Below are 24,770 nucleotides of genomic sequence, written 5' to 3'. Positions count from 1 at the left end.
TGTTTTAATTAAAAAATAAGACAACAGTAAAGTTATCCCCATTTTTTTTAATATTATGAAAGATAATGTTACGCCGAGTAAATTCATATCCAACATGTCACGCTTCAAAATTGTGTCCGCTTGTGGAATGCCGACAAACTTTTTTACCCTTTAAAATCTTCATAGGTGACGTTTAAAAAAATCTACATGTTGCATGTTTTAAGTTACAGAGGAGCTAGAATTATTGCTCTCACTCTACCAATCGCGGCGATACCTCACATGTGTGGTTTGAACACCGTTTACATATGTGGGCGCTGCTCGCGTATGTGTTCGCTTCTGCGCGCAAGCTCGTCAGGACGGGGTGCGTTTTCTGGCTCCTAACTTTTTTAGCTGGCTCCTAGATTCCAAGCAAATTTGTCAAACCCTGACTTACACCAGTGCTGGTGGTAATAATGCGCTCGCTGACACCAGTGCTGGGGGTTAATAATGTGTTCGCTGACACCAGTACTGTTGTTTTTGAAGTTTGAAAGTTTGCATGCGGCCCCCCATGGCATATGAAAACTTGTCTTGTGGCCCTCAGGTAATTTGAGTTTGAGACCCCTGCCATAGAGAGTCTTTGGGGCATTGCCACGAGAAAGATGAGAGACATGAGACCGAACAATGCAGAAGAGCTGAAGGCCGCTATTGAAGCATCCTGGTCTTCCATAACACCTCAGCAGTGCCACAGGCTGATAGCGTCCATGCCACGCTGCATTGAGGCAGTAATTGCTGCAAAAGAGGCCCAAACCATATGTACATATGCATGCTTCTACTTTTCAGAGGTCTGATTTATTGTTCTATGTACAATCCTTTTTTTTTTTATTGATTGCATGTAATTTTCGGAGATTGTGGATTTGGGGTTTTCATGAGCTGTAAACCATAATCATCACAATTATAACAAATCACGGCTTGAACTATCTTGGTTTGCATGTAATGAGTCTATCTCATATCAGTTTCACCTTTTGAGTTGCATTAGTGAAATAAATTAACTATTGCACGATATTAAAATTTTTAGAGTTTCACCTGTACAGTGGGAGGGACCGAGAACTTCCGCTGATGTCAGCTGAGAGCGGAGAGAGCCAAGCAGTCACGAAAACACATACACTGGGACACATGTCATTATTTAACATAGGGGATTTTATGAATACATAGGCGTTATGAAAGCAGGAGGAGGGGAGGGCACTGTCACTAGCTGACAGGCAGGGAGGCAGGGGAGGACAGCGGAGAGCTGAAGATGATGGAGGCACGTAAACTGACCACAGTGTCAGGGCTCAGCAGCCCTGATAAACCGTGGTTAGTTTACAGGGGGAGGGCTGAACCAGGCAGGATTAGCCAGGTATTACAGGTGATAAGGGGGGCCAAATTACACAGCACAAGCACTGTGCTGTTTAACATGCTTTAAAGAACAGGATATTTTTTTTTTTAAAAATTAGGTAACAAACACTTTCGGTATCCCTGGTCCTCCTCATTTTTTGGAGCGTGTATAGTGTGCATTTAACTTTGTGTCCTGTTTTCCCCTGAGATCTTTTATTTTGATACCTATCTGGAGCATTTTAAAGCAATAGAATTTCCTGGGTAGGATATTCATTGAAACACTATTCAGTCTGCCAAAGGAGGCAGTGTTGGAGCCCATTTGTCTAATGCCGCGTACACATGACCGTTATTCATGTAATGGAAAAAAAACTAAGGTGTTCTTGACGTGATTCCTCTCAAGCCTGCCTTGCATACACACGATGGTGATAAAAAATGCTCAAGCAAAACGCGGTGACGTACAACGGCACTATAAAGGAGAAGTTTCTTTCGAATGGCGCCACCCTTTGGGGGGATTATGCAAATTTCCCTTCTCATAACTTGCTTCTGAGCATGCACGTTTTTTCCCCCCGTCATTAAAGCCTACACACAACCGTTTTTCACAACGAGAAAAAATAGAGCAGGTTCTAAATTTTTAATGCCCATTTTAATCGTTGCGAAAAATGCTCTGGAGCCTACACACGACCATTTTTCAGGACCAAAAAAAAATGAAATTTTTCTCGTCATGAAGAACGGTCATGTGTACGCGGCATAAGTCTTCAGATCATTTTTAAAAAGAGAATGATGTAGGGTGAGGGAAAGGTATATTTCTAGATACGGTAGTGAAATGGATTAGCAAAGATTGTAGGCTTTCATAAGTGCAGTTGAAATCTGGAAAGGACTACAATGCAAAATACAGGTCACGCAAAAGTAAAATATGCATGTCGATAGAAATGATATATTCTGACATCTTAAGCTCCATCCTGATTGCAAACAGGAGTACAATAAGCAAAATATACCTAGATGAAGCTGAACATCTTTAACTTCCAATGTGTTTGATCTACGATGTCGGGCTAGCTGGCAAGCTGCAGAGACCACGTTCTCAATGAAATCATCCGCTATCTGCAGCAGCATCTGGGGTGGGAGAAATGATCATGAGTCACCAATCCATATAAATTCAGAACAGTGTCAGGTTGCATTTTTGAATATCTTACCTCCTCTACATCCTCATCTAACTGTTCATTTGGATCAACTTCTCTGACCAAATCGTGAAGCTTTTTCTTGGTTAATACCTGAAAATTAGTAACAAGAGTTAAAAAAAAAAACATACATATAATATAGCGTCTTATGCCGCCTACACACGACTGATTTGAATGCCATGGAAAAAAACGATGTTTTTCCCCTCGACGTGATTCTTGTCAAGCCTGCCTTGCATACACACGATCATGAAAAAAAAATGCTTGAGCAAAGCGTGGTGACGTACAAAATGTACGACGGTACTATAAAGGGGAAGTTCCATTCGAATGGCACCTCCCTTTGGGCTGATTATGCTAATTTCCTGTCTCATAAATTGCTTTTGAGCATGCACGTTTTTTTCACGTCGTTAAAGCGTACATACGACCGTTTTTCTGGTTGAGAAAAACGACGAGAAAAAACTAGAGCATGTTCTAAATTTTTAATGGCCATTTTTCTCAATGAGAAAATTGCTCTGGAGCCCACACACGACCGTTTTTAACGTCCAATTTAAAAAATTGCATTTTTCTCGTCATGAAAAATGGTCGTGTATGCAGCTTTAAAGAAATTGAAAAATCCTGTTAAATAGAAGGTTCTAACAGGAGAACATTCTACACTGATTATTCTACCTCTGCTCTTTTTTTTTTTTATAAATTCTTTATTTTGTTAACAGCAATCAAAACAACATTCTGCATCAGTATACGATCACCTGTCAGTATTTCAATTTACAATTTACATCCACTTCTCTGGTTTAATACATTCTTTATATTACCCCTACCCTTTTTACCATTAGTTATCCTTTACTTCTGCATTGCTCACCTTTCACTCTATATTATTAACACAGAAACCTTTTTCCTCCGATCCGACTGAGCCCCCCCATTCTCAGCCACGTCCTTCTTATCCATTGCTGTTGCATACAGACAAAAACAAAACAAAAAAAAAAAAAAAAAAAAAAAAAAAAAAAAAAAAAAGGAAAAAAAAAACAACAAAACACCCACAAAAAAAAAAAAAAAAAAAAAAAAAAAAAAACACCAACTCCCCTCCCGAGCTCCGGTCTTCCCTCACCCCCCTTATACTCCCCTATGGATTCTGTTTTTTATACTCCTCGTATGGTAACCATACTTCCTGATATTTCCCTTCCTGTTCTTTTAATATCATAGTCAGGTTTTCCATTTGTTGAATCTCCGTTATTCTCCCCATCCATTGCATTTTTGATGGCGCTACTGTACTTTTCCACAGACTCGGAATGCATGCTTTTGCTGCCGTAAGTAGATGTCTCACCAAAGAGTTTTTATACTTTTCATTAGATAACGGGATATCATGCAAAAGGAAAACTGACGGTTTTTCCACAAGAGACACATCTGTAATTTTCTTTATTGTTTCAGCCACCATCTTCCAAAAATCTCGCACTCCAGCGCACTCCCAAAAAATATGTAATATGGTACCTTCTGCATTTTGACATCTCCAACATTGATTGGATACTTGAGGGAACATCCTATTCAATACCACCGGAGTTCTATACCACCTGGTTAGGATCTTATACCCTCCCTCCTGATATTTAGTTGCCATTGAGGCTTTATGTGTAAATAACAGTATTTTATTTTTCTGTAGCTCCGAAAAAGTCATACCTAGGTCCCTCTCCCATGCTTTTAAAAAAGTCAGTTCTTGTGGGGCTCCTAGGTCTACCACCATCGCGTACATAGCCGAGAGTAGATGCCTCCGAGGCTCTCCCTTTAAACAAATCTTTTCAAAGTCAGATAACATTCGTACTTCTGCCATATGTTGCGTGGCTACCCGTATATATGCTTTGAGCTGTGTTAACCTAAAGCTGTCCAAATTTTCAGAGAACTCACTTTCTATCTCCTCACGGGTCATTACATAGTTATTCCTTGAAAAATGGACCAACCTACCACTACCCTGCTGCCTTAACTCTTTGAACCGTTGGTCTACCAATCCCGGCTCAAAACTTGGTGTCCCCAAAATTGGGATCATGGGACTTGGGTATACTGACATCTTTGTTTTCTTAAATACTTTTTTACTAACCTGGATTGTAGTTCCTATCGTGGGATGTCTCTTAACCTCCATTGATATCTCCCCTTCCTCAATCCACACTATTCCCTCCAGAGGTATGTCAGTTATACTTTGCTCCATCTGTATCCATGGTTTTCCTTTATCCGCTATACACCATTCTACCACTCTCATTAAATGCGCTGCCACATAATAGCTTTCCGGGTCCGGAAGTCCCACCCCTCCTCTTTCTTTGGGTAGAGTCAGCACCGATCTACGTACTCTCGGGGTTTTCCCTGCCCAGATAAATCTCACAAACCTGGAACTGATATCCCTCAAAAATCCGGCCGGCAACTTAATGGGGAGGGTCTGAAATAGGTATAACAATCTGGGCATCACATTCATTTTGATGATGTTTATCCTTCCAAACCACGTGAATACCTCCTTATCCCACCTTGTAAAATCTAATTTTATTTGCCGAATTAAGGGTGCAAAATTCAGTTCAAAAACTTGGTTCAACTTATTTGGTATTTTGGTACCTAAATAACTTATATATGCCTCCGTCCACCTAAATCCAAAATTCCCCACCAATTGTTGTTTCAATTTCTCGCTCAATTCCACACCCATTGCTTCAGACTTGCTATAATTTACTTTGAAGTTAGATAACTCTCCGTATTGACGTAGTTCTTGTAGTAATACCGGTAGAGATACTCCGGGCGAGGTTATAAAAAACAGCAAATCGTCCGCATAGGCCGCTACTTTATGTTCTCTTCCTTTTGTAACCAGGCCCCTAACATCTTGATTAGCCCGAATTGTCCTCAACAATGGTTCTACCGTAAGAACAAATATGATAGGGGAGAGTGGACATCCCTGCCGTGTCCCATTACTTATTAAAAAAGGTTTAGACATCAGATCGTTCACTTTGACTCTTGCCCTAGGACATGTATATAAACTCTTAATCCAATTTAACATCCCCTCTCTCAGCCCTATATGTTGCAGCACCACTCTCAGGAATGTCCAATCAACCCTATCAAATGCCTTTTCGGCATCGGCAGATATAATCACTAACGGCTTCTTCTGAACATGCGCAATATGAATAGCTCCCACTACCCTTTGGGTGTTCTCCCTCCCCTCTCTACCAGGAGTAAACCCCACCTGATCTGGATGTATAATTGCTGGAATATATCCTAATAATCTGTTGGCCAAGATTTTTGTCATGATCTTAAGGTCAACATTCAGTAATGAAATTGGCCGATAACTGGCACAGTTAGTTGGATCTTTACCCTCCTTAGGGAGTAATGTAATATGAGCCATCAATGTCTCTTCTCGCATCTCCTGCCCTTCCCTTATTGAATTAAAGGCCGTCAAAAATTTTGATGCCAATATCTCCGAAAAAATCTTATAATAAAGCAGTGTATACCCATCGGGACCTGGCGCTTTACCTAGCTTCATTACTTTTAGGGCTTCTAAGAATTCCTCCTTAGTAATTGGCCCATCAATACCACCTGCTTCCTCCTCCGACAGCCCGGGCATCCCTGATGCCTCTACATACTCTTTTGCCTGTTGTTCTCGATTAGACATCCTCACTACTTCTTGTTGCCCTTCTATTCTATACAATTTGGTATAATACTCTCTGAATACTTCTGCTATCTCCTTCGTAGATTTCACCAAGATATCTCCCTGTGTTTTTATCTGTTCAATATAATTCCTAGCCCGGGTTTCTCTTAGGGCGTTTGCTAGCATTCTACTAGGTTTATTTCCGTATTCATAATACGCCCGTCTACATCGTGTTAATTTTGCTTTAGCTCTATCCATCAGTAACCCATTTAATTCCTCCCGTAGCCTCCTAAGTTTTTCTTCTATTTGTTGGGTTTGTGATTTCTTATGTGCCACTTCTAGTACCCCGATCTCTTTCAGCAATGTCTCCATTTTGGCCCCTAACACACGTTTCCTATGGGCCCCTAATGATATCAAGATGCCTCTGATATAACATTTGTGAGCTTCCCAACTACATAATGGTGGTATTTCTTCTGACTCATTGCTAGTAAAAAAAAACTCTAGTTCCTGCTTAATTTTGTGTTCATACTCAGGCTCCTTTAGGAGTGTCTCATTCATCCTCCAATTCCATTCCCTCGGGCTTACCTCGCCCAATTCCATCGTACAGCTCATTGGAGCATGGTCCGACAATGTGAATGGGCCTATTGAGGCTTCTACTATACATGTTATTGCACTCTGAGATGTAAGAATATAGTCGATTCTAGTATACGTTTTGTGATTTGCTGAAAAAAAAGTATAATCTCTCTCATACGCATTTAACGTTCTCCAAGTATCTATCATCTGTACGTCTTGCAATACTCTTTTCACCCTCCGAAGTTTGGAATAGGACAGGTGAGACACTCCTTTTGAAACATCCAGGGTAGGGTCCAACGCAATATTTAGATCCCCCCCTAGTATAACAATTCCCTCTTTAGTTTGATGGACCAGATCCATAAATGTCTCTAAAGCAGTTATTTGATCCTCATTTGGTAAATACATATTAACCAGAGTGACCTTTTGTTCATACAAAACTCCATTTATAATCAGAAGCCGCCCTGAGTCATCCTTCACTATCTTAGATTCTTTCCATGGCACCTTATTAGACATCATAATTGCTACCCCGTTAGCTTTGGACGTTTGTGATGCACTATGATACACGATTGGGAACCTGCGACTCCCTAGTCTAGGAATTTTATCACTTCTAAAATGTGTCTCTTGTAGAAAAATAATTTGAGATTTTAATCTGCCCAACTCCGTTAATAATCTAGTACGTTTTTCCGGACTATTTAGCCCTTTCACATTATACGAAGTAAATTTACACCTCGTCATCTTTCCTACCCTACTTCCCTACCCTACTTTCTCCCCAACCGGCCCTGGGGAGGGGTAAGACCGGGCCCCGGGACAAAGAAAAAAAACAAAAAAACAAAAAAACAAAAAAAAAAAAAAAAAAAGTTCCTTAGAGTCTGGTTAAATCCTCCAGTACCCTGCGTATTGTACTATCAAGGCAGTTGTAGGCACTATGCCCTGGCAACTCTGCCTACTACTTGCCTACTATAGAAGAAAAAATAAATAAATAAATAATCATAACAAAACAAACACCAAAAAGAAAAAAGGAAAAAAAACCTTAAACGTCTCCGACTTCCCTCCACTTGGAGGAGAGACGTTGAAAATAGGGGGGAATAAATAAACACAGCCGCGATCTGAGCCATCCTATCCACCCCTTGCACCCTTCCCTTGCGCCCCCTTAGCTCCCACTACTTATTCCCATCTATACTATTTGACAGATATGACCATTAGACTTACACTCTTACGGAACCCCAAAAAAAAAAAAAAAACAAGAAAAAAAAACAACCCCTAACCCCACTGTCCTTCCCGCCACCTTGGGGGTGTCCCTTACTAGTAGTACCTTTTAATAATAGCCCCCCTACTCCCAGGAAAAAAAAAGACTAATACATTCATATTTATCTTAACTAAATTCCTCCCCTCTTTATATTAATATTAATACACCCTTATTCCCCCCTATCAAAAGTGTTCCCCTTCCTTTAGTTGCCTAGTGCTCTAGTGTAACCTAGTGCTCTGGTGTTCTAGTGCTCTAGTGATCCAAAAAAAAAAAAAAAAAAAAAAAAAAAAACTGTGTACTACCCCTTACGGCCTTGCCCCCCTCCCCCTCCCCCTATTACCCATCCTTTACCTTAAAAAAAAAAAAAAAAAAAAAAAAAAAAAAAGGTACCCCTATACCAACCTTGATATTTTTATATATACCAACTCCCATACCATACATACACCTAACTCATAACACAAATATACCCCCAATACCACCATAGTACCGGCTAAGCCTTGCCGGTTTATACTCACACCTATTACATGCAATATTCTAAGACCCCTATTGATTGTGAAATCATTATCTGTGACAATATTGTGAATTCCCCCCCCCCCCAAAAAGAACCCATAACAACTACACCTTCATAATCGCCCTTACTCCCCTCTCCCCAGGATCCAGGGGCAGCACTCCACCCTGAGTTGTTCCACTGTAATTACTTATATACCATATCATTCTATGTTACACAGCAAGAGAAAAAAAAAAAAAAAAAAAAACTTCTCCAGCAATTGATCATGCCCCTTATAGACACACCCCCAATATCCCAAAAAAAAAAAAAAAAAAAAAAAAAAAAGGGCAACCTTCTACTTCAACTCTTCTGAATCCTAATTCCAGATTACTGCTTTCCATTATATTTTAGCCGTATTAAATCCTAAATACTAAATCCTAAATACTCTTATCAATTGTATATCAATTGTATATATTTTTACCTGATAATAAAAAAAAAAAAAAAAAACTCACCAAAAAAAAAAAAAAAAAAGGAGGAGGGAAAAAAAAAAAAACAACTCCTCCTTTTCGCCCTTTCCTTCCAGATCATTATACTGATCAACTCTTTTTATACATTTTTATACCTTTCCCCCTTTCCTCTTCCACCCTTAAAAAAAAAACAAAAAAAACCCAGAAAAGGGTGGGGGGTTTCTTCCCCTTGTGCCTTTAAACCCAATTAAATACAAGTGGAAACATTCTACTTCAATTCTTCTTAAGTCCTGATTCAGAATTAATTCTTTCCCTTGTATTTTTAACCATATTAAACAGACTTATCAATTATATTCCTTTTACCTGCACCAAAAAAAAAAAAAAAAAAGGCGAGGAGATAAGAAAAAACAGCTCCTCTTAACCATTTCCTGCCAAATCACTATACTGAACAGCCTTTTTCATACATCTCCCCCTTCCCTTCCTCCCCTCCCGTTCCTCTCTTCTTCCCCTTAAGGACATCTCCCCTTTCCCACCCCACACCCCACCCAAAAAAAAAAAAAAAAAAGAGTTCCGTTTTTAATCAGTCCTAATTTTCTTTTCTTTACTTTTCTTCCCCCTTCACTCCAGCCTAACCCCCTTCCTTTTTCCTTTAGTCCAATTATCTTCTTCTAGAATGAAAATTCTCCTGCTACTGGCAAATCTGTCCAATTGGGAATCTCAATTGGCTCCATCCTCAACCACCTAAACAGTTCTGGGAGTTGACCCGGGTCTCTCAAATTAAAGCTTTGGCCATCCTTCTTTATGATTACCGCCAGTGGGTATCCCCATCTATATGTCGCCCCTGTATTCAGTAAGTACTCCAATAGAGGCTTCAATGCACGTCTCCTCATTTTCGTATATTTACACAGATCCGGGTATATCTGAATCTCACTCTCCAAATACTTTACTGAGCCTTCTTGCCATGCAGCCCTGAGTATATCCTCTTTAACCCTGAAAAAGTGTATTCTGCACAGGACATCTCTTGGCTTAGTATGTGCCGGATTACGAGTTGTGGGCACCTTATGTACTCTGTCCAGCTCAATAGGCGAGTTTAGGGGAAGTTTTAACAATTGGTTAAAGATAGCCATGACAGTCTCTCTTAGTGCCATCCCTTCCACCTCCTCAGAAATACCCTTTATCCGAACATTATTTCTTCTACTTCTGTTCTCTGATTCCTCTGACTGTAACTGCAAGAATATCATCCGTTGATGTTGAATATGGACCTTTTCCTCTAATAATTCTATGCGGTTATCTGACAAATTTTGTTTCTGTTCCAAGTTATGTACTTTAAGGTCTACTGTCTCAATTTTATTCTGAGCCTCCACAATCTCTTCTCTTAATGATCCAGTTATACTGACCACTAACTGGTGTATATCATCCTTTGTGGGGAGAGCCTGAATTAATTGTTTGAGATGGAAGATATCCTGCTCTATCCCCTTATCTTGTACCATAGGTATCATATGAGAGCGTACCTGTACCTCTTCTTTGTTGATACCCGCCATTGGGAGCTCCCTTTCTTTCTCTCGCTCCTCCAACCGTATAACTATTTCACCCTGTGGGCCTGGGGTCACTGATTCCTGCACAGCCCCCTGCTGCGCCGCTTCCAGGTACGGCTCCTGTATCAGAACTAATCCTCCGCTACTATCGGTCGCTTGTTTCAGGTCCTTTTTTACCGTTAGGTACCGTGTTATATAGGAATGTGTTGGCGTGGATGGGGGACCAGGATTTCTTCCCCGTCTCGACATGGAACACTCCAATAACACTCCAATACCTCCGTTTAATAACTCAGTATGTGAGAGGCACTCACCTCCCGCTCTCTGCCGTTCCCCTTCACCAACAGCTGCACGTGTAGTTCCTCTGCGGCACACACCTCCGCTCTACTTCGTTTCCACTGCTAGCACGCTCCTCCTTTTACTACTGCTATACCACACAGCTACGGACGTTTACACTCCTGGGGTTTATGCAGTTATACAGCTATTATACGGCAAAGTCCCGCTGACACCAAACAGCTTTTTCTAATCCGCCTATCACATCAGCTGCTCCGTGTGTCTCTTAGCCGCGGGACATATGATTTTCCAGACAAGGTTTAAACTATTGGACTGCGGGATTCCACTCACTCTGTATGGCTTTCTCTATTCAGCATGTCAGCATATCAGCACATCAGATAATCAGCTGTTCGGAAAGTCAGCATGTCAGGTAATCAGCTGTTCGGAGACTAATGATTTCTTTACCTCCGGCTTACATCTCTTCTTCCTCGGCTTGTCAGTCCGTCAGATATTCGGCGGGGATCTGCATCTTCGCTGTGGGGCTAATAGTCTTTTTTCAGTCGGTCTACTAACGGGTGCACGGGTGGTAGAGATTTAGGCTCCGATCTCCCGCAGACTCACGCCGCCATGTCTACACCACTCCCCCCTAGAAACGGAAGTCCAGCCTGCCGGTCTACCTCTGCTCTTGATGATGCAGCAATGCCTACAATTTTTAGTTCTATATTCAGAATATCCACCGATTGCCTTTACCATACATAGTCAAAGAGGCTTTCAACATCTGATTTCACTGATCGCTATCACAATAAACCGTGAGGTGTGCACATATATGGAGGTACAAGCTTAGGAGAGTACCTGGCTAGCTGTAGTGCACATTACTACAAAAGGGGCATAGTCAAAATTAAACACTTTGTTTTTTCTGTTAGCTGTTACAGTTCGAGGAATTTCTAATCTGATCACATGACTGCTTCACTTCAGCACTACACTGTTGCCCAATTCAAATGAGTTCCATGAATACCTAAAGAGAACTTGTCACAATTTCAAGTGGCTATCCTCAGGTGATACACAGAGATTAAACAGATCTTCCCACATAAGTTGTATCTGTATGTATTTCTTTTCTTCTCTACATCCAAAGTCCAGAATTTATAAGCTTGTCTAATAGTTCAGGGGCAGAAAGCTAAAGTTACACTCAGAGCCGATTGGAGGGAAGGGATACACCCCCTTCACACAGCACACAGAAACAGAGCGGAGACTGTCAATCACAGGCTGTATGCTGGAGCTCCTGGCCACCTTTTTTCTCTTGGTGTCAGGAAAACTTCTCAGAAGTGGGTCATGCTGCCAACAGAGGAATGAAGCAGCAGACAGAACTGACACTTGGTGCTCTGAATTGAAACACGTACACACTATAGAGCATTATGCTTTGTTCATATTTTATGTTTAAGGTTTATAAGCTTACTTATGAAAGATTTGTATCTAGTTTATGTTTTATAAACATCAAGTAGCCTCTTAGGAGTCACATGTATATAAAGTCATATATGCAGCCTACCTCCCCAGGTTTATATATTTACCAAGACACACATTCCTATGCCACCCTGCTTTAGTATCCCCATCTGTTAAAGCTCAGATGTGGACTGGGGTCAGAACTTATATCATGCCACACATGTTCAGGCACGGTAATTGGCCACTGAGGCCCAAGTGCTGTTACAGGGGAGGACATATACTCCTCCATACTTTTAAAATCTGCCCTAATAATTAGGGCTCCAGCAGTGGGACAAGGCGGTGAGGGGGTGGCCGGGTTAGTATACATTTCTGAGTAGGCTAAAGGCAAAATGACGACGTCCCTTAAGCAGTGCTTCTTGAAACTTGCATTTAGATGAGACATCTGATGCAGGACACAAGGGAACAGAAGGTATTCTTGTCTCCAACAATTCCAGCAGTGATTTAACATAAGATATTTTACCTGGTTGGCATCTGGACTTGCTCGCCCTCCTCCTGGTGTCGTTCCAGGTACTTTGCTTCCTGCAGTGCTGTTGGCCACGGTTTGCTCTTGCTTCACAGTGGCTGAGGCAGACATGGCAGAGGGAGTTGAAAAGTTAGACAGGTTGATGAGTGTGGAAGCTCCGAACTGGTTCATAATCTGGAGCGCTTTACCCCTCAGCTCACCCAACCGGGACACGTCAGCACGCTGTTTTGGGGTGTGGGGCCCAGGCCCGAGAAGCTGTAGAAATAGCAAAAAATTTAAAAAAGAAAAAATGACAATAGCACAAAAGCAAATTTCACTTTGGCTGAACTCTAGGGGCTGCAAGGATTAACTGCCCTTTTAGGTCTAGGGGACGCAAAAGCACTTTTACTTGCCCAATCCTCCACATCCTTCTACTCTGGTAATAGGCTGTGCTTTGGTGTTAGGGCTACTATGGTCTCTGCATTATAAGCCTTGATTACCTCTGGGGCTGATCACTGAAATGCAGGGCAGTAAAAGCTGCATGGGAGGGAGCCTTGGAAAGTGGAGGATCAGGTGAGAAAAACGACTGCCTCCCTCATCGTAAATGAGCAATTATTGCCTGCCATGCAGGCGCAGCCCAACTGTAAGGGAGGACTTTGATTTCCCAGAGTTCAGCTTTAATTTTTGCAAGAAACAAAATGTACTTTAAATATGATTTTTAGTGTTCCGGTACGTTAGCCATCATCTGGGCCCATAAGAACTCAACATAAATTGATGCAATCAGGAACTGACACACCCAATTTGCTTAACCACTGAACATATTTGTGTGGCCAAACTACACCGATCAAGAGTTTGTGTGTAAAAATCAGCAGAAAGGAAAGAATGTAGCATCAAACTTCAGCTGCTAAGAATTTACCCAAAACGAAAAGGTCTGTCGGTGTCCTGTCAACATCAAATCTGTTAACTTTGTCATTCTACTAATGCATGTTTGATAATGAGAGCAAGCATGTGATTGGTTACTGCCCCCTGCTTACACAAATAAGGTTCATGCATTCAGTCCTTCCCAATATGTTTAGAGAAAGTTGAAAAGTTGACACTTGAAATTTTCCACATTTTGTCATGTTACAACCAAAAAAAGTAAATGTATTTAATTGGGATATTATGTGATAGACCAACACAAAGTGGCACATAATTGTGAAGTGGAATGAAAATGATAAATGTTTTTCAAAACTGTTTACAAATAAATATGTGAAAAGTGTGGCATGTATTTTTTTAAGCCAATACTTTGTAGAACCACTTTTTCGCTGTAATTATAGTATTTTTGGGGATGTCTCTACCAGCTTTGCACATCTAGAGTGACATTTTTGCCCATTCTTCTTTGCAAAATATCTCAAGCTCTGTCAGATTGGATGGAGATCGTCTAAACAGCAAATTTCAAATCTTGCCACAGATTCTCAATTGGATTTAGGTCTGGTCTTTGACTGGGCCATTCTAACACATGAATATGCTTTTGTCCATTCTATTGTAGCTCTGGCTGTATGTTTAGGGTCGTTGTCCTGCTGGAAGGTGAACCTCCGCCCCAGTCTCAAGTCTTTTGCAGACTTTTACAGGTTTTCTTCTAATGCCTTGTACACACGGTCGGACTTTTGACCGTGCAAAAGTCCGCCGTGTGTCCGTCGGAAAGAAAAAGAACAGGTTCTCTATCCAAGGTCCGTCGGACTTCCGAAAAAAAAAAAGTCAGATGGAGGCTACACACGGCCGGACTTTCCTAGATAAAAAAAAAAAGTGACTTCTTATGGCTTTCTATAAACAATGGCTTTCTTCTTGCCACTCTTCCATAAAGGCCAAATATGTGGAGTAGAGGACTAATAGTTGTCCTGTGGACAGATTCTCTCACACAAGGTGTGGATCTCTGTGAGCAGACAGTGGAGGACAGGACCAAGCCGCGTTGTGTGCATCTATGGACACACCCAGCCTGGCTCAGGAATGAGCCCATACATCTGGATTGCTATGAGAGCAGACACAGAAGAGGAGGAGCAGAGTGTGCTGTCAAGGGGACCTAGAGGAGGAGGTTCAGGGCCACTCTGTGCAATACCACTGCACAGAGCAGGCAAGTATATGCCTTGTACACACGATCGGAATTTCCAAAGAAAAAAGTCAGACAGAATTTTTTCATCAGATATTTCGACCGTCTGTGGGCCCCATCGTACTTTTTTTCTGTCAGAGTTTAGAAATAGAACACGTTTTATTTTTTTCCGCTGGAAAAAAATCCTATTGGAAATTCCAATCGTCTGTGTGGAACTCAGACGGAGAAAAAAACACGCATGCTCAGAATCAAGTCGACGCATGTTTGGATACATTAAGGTAAATTCAGGTAGGGGCGCGCTAATTTGCGGCGGTGTAGCCTAGCGTGTTTACACTACGCCGCCTTAAGTAAGAGAGGCAAGTACATGATTCTCAAAGCACTTGCCTCCTTACTTAGGGCGGCGTAGTGTAAACGTGGCGGGCGTAAGGGCGCCTAATTCAAATGGGTTGGAGGGGGGCGTGTTTAATGGTAATGAGGCTTGACCTCACGTTTTTGACGTTTTCTGGCTACAAACTCATTTACATAATCTACGCTGACCGCAATGGAAGCGCCACCTAGCGGCCATCCGAAAAATTGCAATCTAAGATAGGACGGCGCAAGCCGTCGTATCTTAGATATGTTTAAGCGTATGTGTTTGAGCATACGCTTAAACTTAACTTCTGAGTTAGGTCGACTTATCTACTGATAAGTCGGCCTGAATCTAGCGAATTGAACTTAATTTTTCTCGGCTCGTCGTAACGTTTAACTTCACCGTGTTTTGGTCGGTCGGGATTTGGTCTGACAGTGTGTATGCAAGACAGTGTGTATGCAAGACAGCTTGAACGGAATTCCCAACGTAAATTCTGATTGTTCGTACAGGGCATAAAATGTTTTATTTTTTTTTAATGAAAAAATAAATATCCTTTAGGAACACTTTAAAAAAAAAACAGACCTACTGGCTGGATAAAAAAAACAAACAAAGACTGCAGTGTTAATGCTAGTGACAAACTGTATTATACATTATAATTTTTAATTTGGCCACAGCAGCCCTTTACATCCAAGTATCATATGATAAGTAAAAATGCTGAAAAGGTTTTACTAGAATTCCCATGGTGCCAATTTGAACATCTTTCAGAAACTATATCTTGTTAATCAGTAAATTCACCATGGATTTGAAACAGTCAAGGCCTTTAGAGGGAACAACATATCAGATCGATGAAAGAAAAAGTAGCATATACCAGATATCATCCACTTGGCTTATGGCCCACAGGTAGTTCTCTACAAGATCTGACTCCTCCACCCAAAAAAACAAATCAGTTGGATATACTTGAAATCACCAGCAACTTAAACAGGAAAAATCTATAATGAAAGCATCCTTGATACTTTAAAGGGATTGTAAATGTTAGTTTTTTCTTAATAGGTTCCTTTAAGGTAGTGCATTGTTGGTTTACTTACCTTTTCCTTCGATTTCCCTTCTAAATGTTTTTTTTTTCTTTGTTTTCTTTTGTCTGAATTTCTCACTTCCTGTTCCTCCTCAGTAAGCTGTTCTGGATGACTACCCCCCCAGCCAGAACAGGGGGGGCAAGCTTACTGAGGAGAAACAGGAAGTGAGTTCAGACAAGGAAAAAAAAAACATTTAGAAGGGAAATTGAAGGAAAAAGTAAGTGAACCAACAATGAGTTGATTAGATTCATTATTTTCCTCAAAATTCTACAAACAATACCCCAGAATGACAACGTGAAAGAAGTTTGTTTGAAATCTTTTCAAGTTTATTAACTACTTAAATACAGGGCATTTTCACTCCCTTCCTGCCCAGGCCAATTTTCAGTTTGTAGCACTAACATTTTGCATGACAAGTGCGTGGTCATGCAACACTGTACCCATATGGAATTTTGATCATTCCCCCGCCCACACACAAATAGAGCTTTCTTTTGGTGGTATTTGATCACCTCTGTGGTTTTAATTTTTTGCTCTATAAACTAAAAAAGAGCGACAATTTTGAAAAAGACACCATATTTTTTAACTTTTTGCTATAATATCCCAATTAAAAAATAAATAACTCTTCCTCAGTTTAGGCCGATATGTATTCTACATATTTTTGGTAATTTTTGGCATTTTTTATTTATTTACTAGTAACGACAGCGATCTGCGATTTTTATCGTCACTGTGACATTGTGGTGGACATATCGGACACTTTTGACACCATTTTGGGACCATTCACATTTATACAGCGATCAATGCTATAAAAATGCGCCGATTACTGTATAAATGTCATTGTCAGGGAAGGGGTCAATACTAGGGGGTGATCAAGGGGTTAAATGTGTTACCTAGGGAGTGATTCTAACTGTGAAGGGAGGTGACCGATCGGTGTTCCTCAGTACTGGGAATACACATCGGTCTAGCTTAAAGGAACCTATTTAGAAAATTAAAAGCCAACCTTTACAACTCCCTTTAAGAAAATCTTTACAAATAAAACTGAACCAAAAAGGCCATCAACGCATGGTCAGTTGGTGAGCATCAGTTCCACATTAGCTCATGGAAAAAAAATATATAATGGGATATATAATGAGATATATATATATATATATATATATATATATATATATATATACACACACACATACACACACACACACACACACACACAGTAGTATCTTGGATAACGAGCATAAATAATTTCGGAAGCATGCTTGTAATCCAAAGCACTCATATCAAAGCAAGTTTCCTCATAGGAATCAATGGAAACTCAGAATTCTTTCCAGTGTCACTGCTAATGTATGCAGTACCGCATGTGGGGGGGGTGTGTAGGTGACACTCGGGAACGGAGTGTTTCCGATGCCCCCGCGGTACTGCACACCCCAAAGGCTTAAATCCTGCTTGTCTTGCAAGACAACGCTCACAAATCAAAAAGCTCATATCGCAAAATGTTCGTAAACCGCGTTACTCGCAATCCAAGGTTTTACGAATACACACTAAGGCAGTGGTTCTCAACTCCTGTCCTCAGGGCCCACTAACAGGCCAGATTTTAGGTATTACCTTGGGGAGATGCACACTAAATACTGCAATCACTGAGCAGCAAATGAGATCACCTATGATGTATTTCAGTTATCTTGCAAACCTGGCCTGTTAGTGAGTCCTGAGGACAGGAGTTGAGAAGCGCTGCACTAAGGTTTTAACTATTTCCCACTGCACTAAAGTATGTGCTTAACACTGTTTCAATACCCATTGCAGAGATTTTACTCCCACAAAGAGGAAGGAGAAATGGATAAATCTGTGGTGAAAGTGGAAATACTCTTATGTTATTACTGTCTAAGTCAAAACACATACATAAAATCATACACACTATATAAGTGTACCGTTAGGCTTCATTTCCATGGACGTTTTTACAGCCACTTTTTTTAGCCTTTTTTACAGCTTAAAAACGCCTGTCCATGTTTTTTTTTTATTTATTTATCTTTTGAGCTGGAGCTCAAAAACGCTGCGGTAGCGCGTTTGAGCATTTAACGTCAGGCGTTTTTACAGCTCTAACGCTGGAGCTTCAGAACGCACTGGTCCTGTTTTTTTTTTTTTGCAGCTTAAAAACGGCTCAGCCATCTACAGCTCAAAAACTTCATGGTGGGCATGAGGCCATAAACCAGGGCTCGACAAATCCCGGGCGCCATGGCGACTAGAAATAGGGTCCTGGCGACTTGGCTTGGAAGGGGGGGCAAAAAATAAAAATAAATTTTGTGAGCTGGCGCCATCTGGTGGTGGCCATTGGTATTACAAGTTAAACAGCAATTCTAATGTAATTTTTCACTATTTTCACTGCCATCTTCTTCCCTCTAATTAGAACCCCCAAACATTATATATATTTTTTATCCCAACACCCTAGAGAATAAAATGGTGATCGTTGCAATACTTTCTGTCACGCCGTATTTGCGCAGTGGTCTTGCAAGCGCACTTTTTTGGGGAAAAATTACACTTTTTTTTTTATTAAAAAAATAAGACAACAGTAAAGTTATCCCCATTTTTTTTAATATTATGAAAGATAATGTTACGCCGAGTAAATTGATACCCAACATGTCACGCTTCAAAATTACGTCCGCTCGTGGAATGGGTCAAACTTTTACCCTTTAAAATCTCCATAGGCGACGTTTAAAAAACTCTACAGGTTGCATGTTTTGAGTTACAGAGGAGGTCTAGGGCTAGAATTATTGCTCTCGCTCTACCAAACGCGGCGATACCTTACATGTGTGGTTTGAACACCGTTTACATATGCGGTCGCTGCTCACGTATGTGTTCGCTTCTGCGCGCAAGCTCGTCGGGACGGGGCGCGTTTTCTGGCTCCTAACTTTTTTTGCTGGCTCCTAGATTCCAAGCAAATTTGTCAAACCCTGCCATAAACGAACATGGAGAGCTGTTTTTAAGCTGCAAAAAACGCTCAGAAAAGTTGCTGTAAAAACGTCCAAAAACGTCCATGGAAATGAAGCCTTATCCTTGATTTTAAATGAACCATTACTGACCCCTTATAACAAGATCAGACTATTTTCAACACCATTCAACTATAATGAAAACATTAATAACAATCCTGCTGGATTTTTTATTGCAGATACTCAGCAGTATTACACAGTGAAGCATGTTTAATTTAGTATACACACATTATTGCACTGCAGATGGTTAATAAGGCTGTACAGCATAGAGACACTTGGGATCACTATACAGCAGTTCATGCTCACACGCTTCTTACTTACAGCCAGCTGAGTATCTAGCTCTGTAATGACATCACACACAGCGGTGGGACCGTTCAGTACACACGCCATGGTCACTGGCCTTCTGTGGACAACAACATCATAAGTTGTGTACAGACTGGAGTGCACATGTCTGCCTGTTGCTGCAACAAAGACATACAACAAAAATGTTGGGGGCTGCTGGGGGTGTTCTTTTCTGCCAGTGGTTCCCGATTTGGAAATCTTACTGAAACCTGATAGCAGATAGGAAATATTTTGGCTAATGCTGTAATCTATATTTGAGTCCACAAGTAAGATAAGAAAGGCAAGGAAAATGACAGCGCACCTCACAAACCATTTACTGAAAAAAAAAAAATAACAGAAGATTTGTGCAGATCAGGGCCATATAAAATGTAGCAGAAAACAATAACAATAACATGCAATAGTTGAATGACATCCTTGCAATTAAAATCGATAAAGTTTCTACTTCACACCAAACATCAACCATCCAGTGGCAAAAAACTACAGACACAAAACTCAATTTAGTCACACACAAATCTTCGTTTTTGTTGTAAAGTGTATGTAAGCCACCAAACACACTGAAATAATTGTGAGCAGAAATGCGCACTCCTACACAAAGTGTGAATGGAGCCTTAGATGCAAAGGACTGCTACAATACGAGAATTATTGCAGTCTAAGACCCCTTTCACACTGGTGCCGCCCATAGCATCGGCCGCTAGCGGGGTGCCTTTAACCCCCGCTAGTGGCCGAGGAAGGGTTAAAACCGTCCGCAATGCGCCACTACAGCGGCATGCTGCCCATTGATTTCAACGGGCAGGAGCGCATTAGGAGCAATGAGTTCACCGCTCCAAAGAAGCTGCTAGCAGGCCTTTTTCTGATGCCCTGCCAGAGCACCGGTCTCAGTGTGAAAGCCCTCGGGCTTCCACACCGGAATGAATAGAGCAACTGTTTAAGGGCGGATTGCAGGCGCCATTTTTAACGATATAGCGCCTGCAAAATACCCTCAGTGTGAAAGGGGTCTTAGGGCTTTTTTAAATGAATGGTGTAAAAATGCAGCACAACCAAAAGGTTTTACCGCCCCCCAACTGCTTCCCCTTTAGCTGATGGGGCAGAACACGCAGATGCCATGACTGCAGTATTTTGCTTCATGCCTGTGGTGGGAACTATACATCCTGTTGCGCTTGGTGGACACTAATGCTTACCAGAAACAACCAATTTTAGTGAATGGAGCCACACTGCAACTGCGCTCAATGTGTATGTTTGCAGTGCAGTACTGCAGCATTTAGGAGAGTTAAAATAAGTTATGAGGGGATGAGCAGTGGAAGGCGGCGCTCCAGGGGGTACAACTTTGTTCCTTAAATGTGGCCCAGGGGCTCTCACAACTCTACATTTTCCTTAGAGTACATTATACGCCCGATAGGTTGTGTAAAATGGGGTGAGATCGGATCATGGGGACCTAATCCATCTGCTATGGAGGTGCCCCAAGTTACACCTATATTGGACAGGGGATTTAGCCACAGTTAACAGAGTGTTTCACACTACCATACCTTCAGACCCGAAACCATGCATATTAGGAATCTTAGATGACATCCCCATGGACGATAATTCTAAACAGGCCATAACTAGGGCCTTGTTTCAGGCCTGCAAGCTTATTCTGAGGCATTGGAAGGCTACTGAGCCAACGACGGTGAGGGAATGGATTACCCAAATGGGTGACACCATCAGCTTGGAGAAATGTATATATCAGCATAGGGGTCGGCCGGGGAAGTTCGACAGACTGTGGACACCTTGGCTAGATGCCCCCGGCCTGTCCCCGGTTGATCTGGTGATGGATCGACTGTTGAGGTAGGGGTGGGTGAGTGATGTGAGCACTGGGTGAGCGGAGAAGGTGACCTTCTTGTGGAGTATGTGACTTAATGTGGTGCGGGCTTATACAATGAATATCCCCGGAGAAAGTGAGACCTGTCTTTTTGTTTTCTATGTGGTGATAGGTGCTAGCAGTACTGCCACCTGTTCCTCTTGCAATGCAGATTGCGTTGACTGACTGAATGTGTGACCGGTATAGGAGCTGTGAAACTCCCCCCCCCCTTTTTTTTCCTGCGATAGTTTTTTTCCCCTTCTTTTTTTTTTTTATTTCTTATTTATTCCGAAATTCTGTTTTGTATTTTTTTATTTTTTTACTTTGTTTCTTCTCAATAAGTTTCCCTGAGTTGAGGCAAGAGGGAGAAAGAATTGGTTGTGATATGGTACAGCACTATGTATGTCAATAATTTTGTTTGGGTACAGTATACCTTGTTTTGTGCGAGAAGAGAAATGTGTTAGGATAAAGCCTGTACCCGGTATTCTTTTTGCTGCACAATGTAATGTGTATGTTTGTAATCTTGTATGGTTCTTTTTTTTAATAAACACCTTTTCTGATTTAAAATAAGTTATGAGGAGGCGATACAACTTCTCCCCATCTGTCAAATGCTCTCTGAAGAGTGATCCGAATGCAGATCAGTCTGCAAAGCAGGTGTAAATGTATCATTCCTGTCTTGCAGCATGCCAAAGAATAATGGCTTACTGCAATACTACAGAGGAAGGCCTATGGGAGGTTATTATGAAGGGGTTTCCTTCATATGTAAATGAATCACGATTCACTTCACGGAGAGTAGGGCTCTGGGGAGGGTGGAATCTGAGGGGTGGGACTCTCCCTGCTCACACTGGTCGGTATATATAACTGGGCAGGATTGAATTCTAATTGTGATCCATTCACCCCTGCCCAGCAGCAGCACAGCTAGCTTTCAGAACAGGCTGTGTATGAAGGGGTTTCCCATTTGAATTTGGAATAATTCTATGATCTGTGCGGTGGGACTTGGGAGGTCTGGACTCTTCCTGTAGGTGTGACTGGGCAGGATTGAATGCCAATCCCACCCACCATCAGAGCTGTGAAGGACGTTACATCATTTGCATAGTCTAGAATACTAGAGGGGTGTGTTTTAGGGTAGAGATGCTGCAGGAAAAGGCTAAGGAGGAGATTCAGTCTACATCAGACTATAAAGACTGTCACATGGTACAAAGCCACAACTAAACCCAGAAAATCAGAGGATATGTAGACAACAGAGCAACATGGTACAGAGGTAGGATCTATGCTGGGACTGATCATTCTATTGAGCTCTAGTGAAAAGAAAGTTGGAGTTAAGCTTTAAGGTTAATAGTACATGAGCTTTACAGATGTTCAAAAGGTAATGTCTTCATTGAGTGACCATAAAGAAAGGCCCTGTGACTGAGCAACGTTCAGTGTTTTTCAATGTTATTCAGGCTGGCTGCTTCACATGGCCACCATAAATTGCTGACCACTTTTTCTATATGTAAAATTATATTGTTGTCACATAGCACTTCTGAGGAATCTAGCATGTGAAACATGTCGAGTTCATAAGGCTATATCCATAGAGCAGCCAATAACTATATATTGTTTATATGTTTTTGTATTGTTATATTATCTTGGCTCTGGATTTAGCCTCTTTTTTTACTCTCCATTTAGAGGTATGCAGCAAAACATTACAGCATGACAAACCATAGTTGACGATATTCATGAATGTAAAAAACATGAACAAAAAAAAGTACATATATCAATAATCTAACAGACAAGATTCCAGCACTTCAGTATTGGATTTAGCCTCTTTATGGGTGTAATTAATATTGATACTTTGATTTGATATACTGTATTAATTGTAATCACATTTTATGATGTGTCTTAATAAAAATATGATTTTAACCCTATTATGCGCGTATCTAATTCATTGAAGTGTCACACATTTAAAATGTCATTGTTTATGACTCCTGCTCATATATAGAGTATGAGTATACTTGGATTGGATGTGGTACCTGACAAGATACATGCGAATCTTAGCTGATGATTTCTAGCTACCTGGTACACAGTGTACAGCTTGGTATGTACATACCTTATTTATAAATAAACAATTAAAAATCCAGTTATGCATTTCTTTTGTCTGATATGTTGTACATGGCGGTTAGTAGAGAGCACGCAACTTTAAGAGTGCCAAGTATTGCAGGATGCTGAGTACTGGCACAATGGTTATTCTGAATCAGACCCTAGAAAACCCCCTTCAAAAAGAACTGGGAGTGCAGCCATGTTTGGTAGCTGTTGAGCTGCAGTGTCTTAGAAATATTAATGTGGTGCGACTGCATTTCCTTTACCTTAGATTACCCACCTTCCCCAACAAATTATTATACCCAGGTAAGTGTGCCAGACAGTTGAAAGTAAACATTTGTTAAGACATATAAAAGGGTTGCTATTGCTGACCTGCTTTGAAAAAAAAACAGCTTCCTGACTGTTAACAATAGCCCATTGGCTTTAATACTTTTTAGTCACTGATCTGAAACAAGCATAATGATAATGATAAAGTCAGGCCCCATTCAGATCTTGCGTTACTGGAACGAGCACTCCTGCTTGTGATTTTTAAAAGCAAGACTTGCATGCATTTTCACTTGCCACGCATAGGGCAGCCTATTCACTTCAATGAGCCACCCTTTACGCGTTTGTTGCACAAAAGAAGCCTCTGCTTCTTTCTAGGCGATGAGCTTCACGTGACAATCGCTGCAAAAATGCAACTTGCTTGGGGTGCCATTAAGAATTAAGGCGCTCAAATACATGTTACGTGCTTTACCATGGTTTGGAATCGAAGGAAGAATTGCAGCTATTCCAAATTGTGAATGGGACCTCAGAGAAAAGTCACAAGTTTTAACTTGCATACCTGTTCTAGGTTAATGAATAAGTAAGAGGGTCACAGCATGACTCTCAGGCAACTAGCTTTAGTAAAATCAATAAATTCAGCAGTGGTAACCACCATTTTTTTTTGTAAAAATTAACTTTATGGACAATCATAACCACAAAGTGAGCTGCAAAAAGAAATGCTTGGCACAAAATTGGCATGCCATCTTCAGTTTAAGCCTTGCAGTATTACCCTGTATTGGCATCAAGCTGTGATGCTGTAATCGTCCTATACTGTGTAGTGTTTGTTGATGAACTGAGGCATTGTGCAGTGATCAACACTTCCATATTATCAGGTTTTGTAAATGAGGCACCAGGTGAGCAACTATTTTCCCAGGCTGCCAGGGAACTTGAAGCAACAGCTCTATCATGTGATCCCTCTGTTTTGTATTACTTATTACCTTTCCTTTGCTACTGTGCAGACTTCCAAGTGCTTGTGACAATATCAGTAAGGCCCTTTTAACACTGGGGCAGGATGTGCGGTGGCGGTATAGCGCTGCTATTTTTAGCGGCACTATACCGTCGGAATTGCCGCAGTATTCGGCCGCTAGCGGTGCGGTATTAAACCCTGCTAGTGGC

General features: G+C 41.2%; 1 protein-coding gene across 5 annotated transcripts in view; it reads right to left on the bottom strand.

Moving 5' to 3' along the window:
* Positions 1-24,770, bottom strand: part of TAF12 (TATA-box binding protein associated factor 12) — a 43,725-nt gene that overhangs the window by 4,709 nt on the left and 14,246 nt on the right. For 4 of the 5 annotated variants that reach the window (XM_040337968.1, XM_040337969.1, XM_040337965.1 and 1 more), the window contains exons 3-6: positions 19,421-19,502; positions 12,641-12,898; positions 2,523-2,600; positions 2,328-2,442 (exon numbers count right to left, since the gene is read on the bottom strand). In XM_040337968.1, the coding sequence (XP_040193902.1) occupies positions 2,328-2,442; positions 2,523-2,600; positions 12,641-12,898; positions 19,421-19,489 (520 nt within the window). In that variant the 5' untranslated portion in view covers positions 19,490-19,502. The remainder of the gene's footprint in view (positions 1-2,327; positions 2,443-2,522; positions 2,601-12,640; positions 12,899-19,420; positions 19,503-24,770) is intronic. The other variant, XM_040337964.1, reaches the window with a different exon arrangement.

This window comes from Rana temporaria, chromosome 2 (genome assembly GCF_905171775.1).
Source record: "Rana temporaria chromosome 2, aRanTem1.1, whole genome shotgun sequence".
NCBI lineage: Eukaryota > Metazoa > Chordata > Amphibia > Anura > Ranidae > Rana > Rana temporaria.
This window is presented reverse-complemented; position numbering and strand designations above follow the sequence as displayed.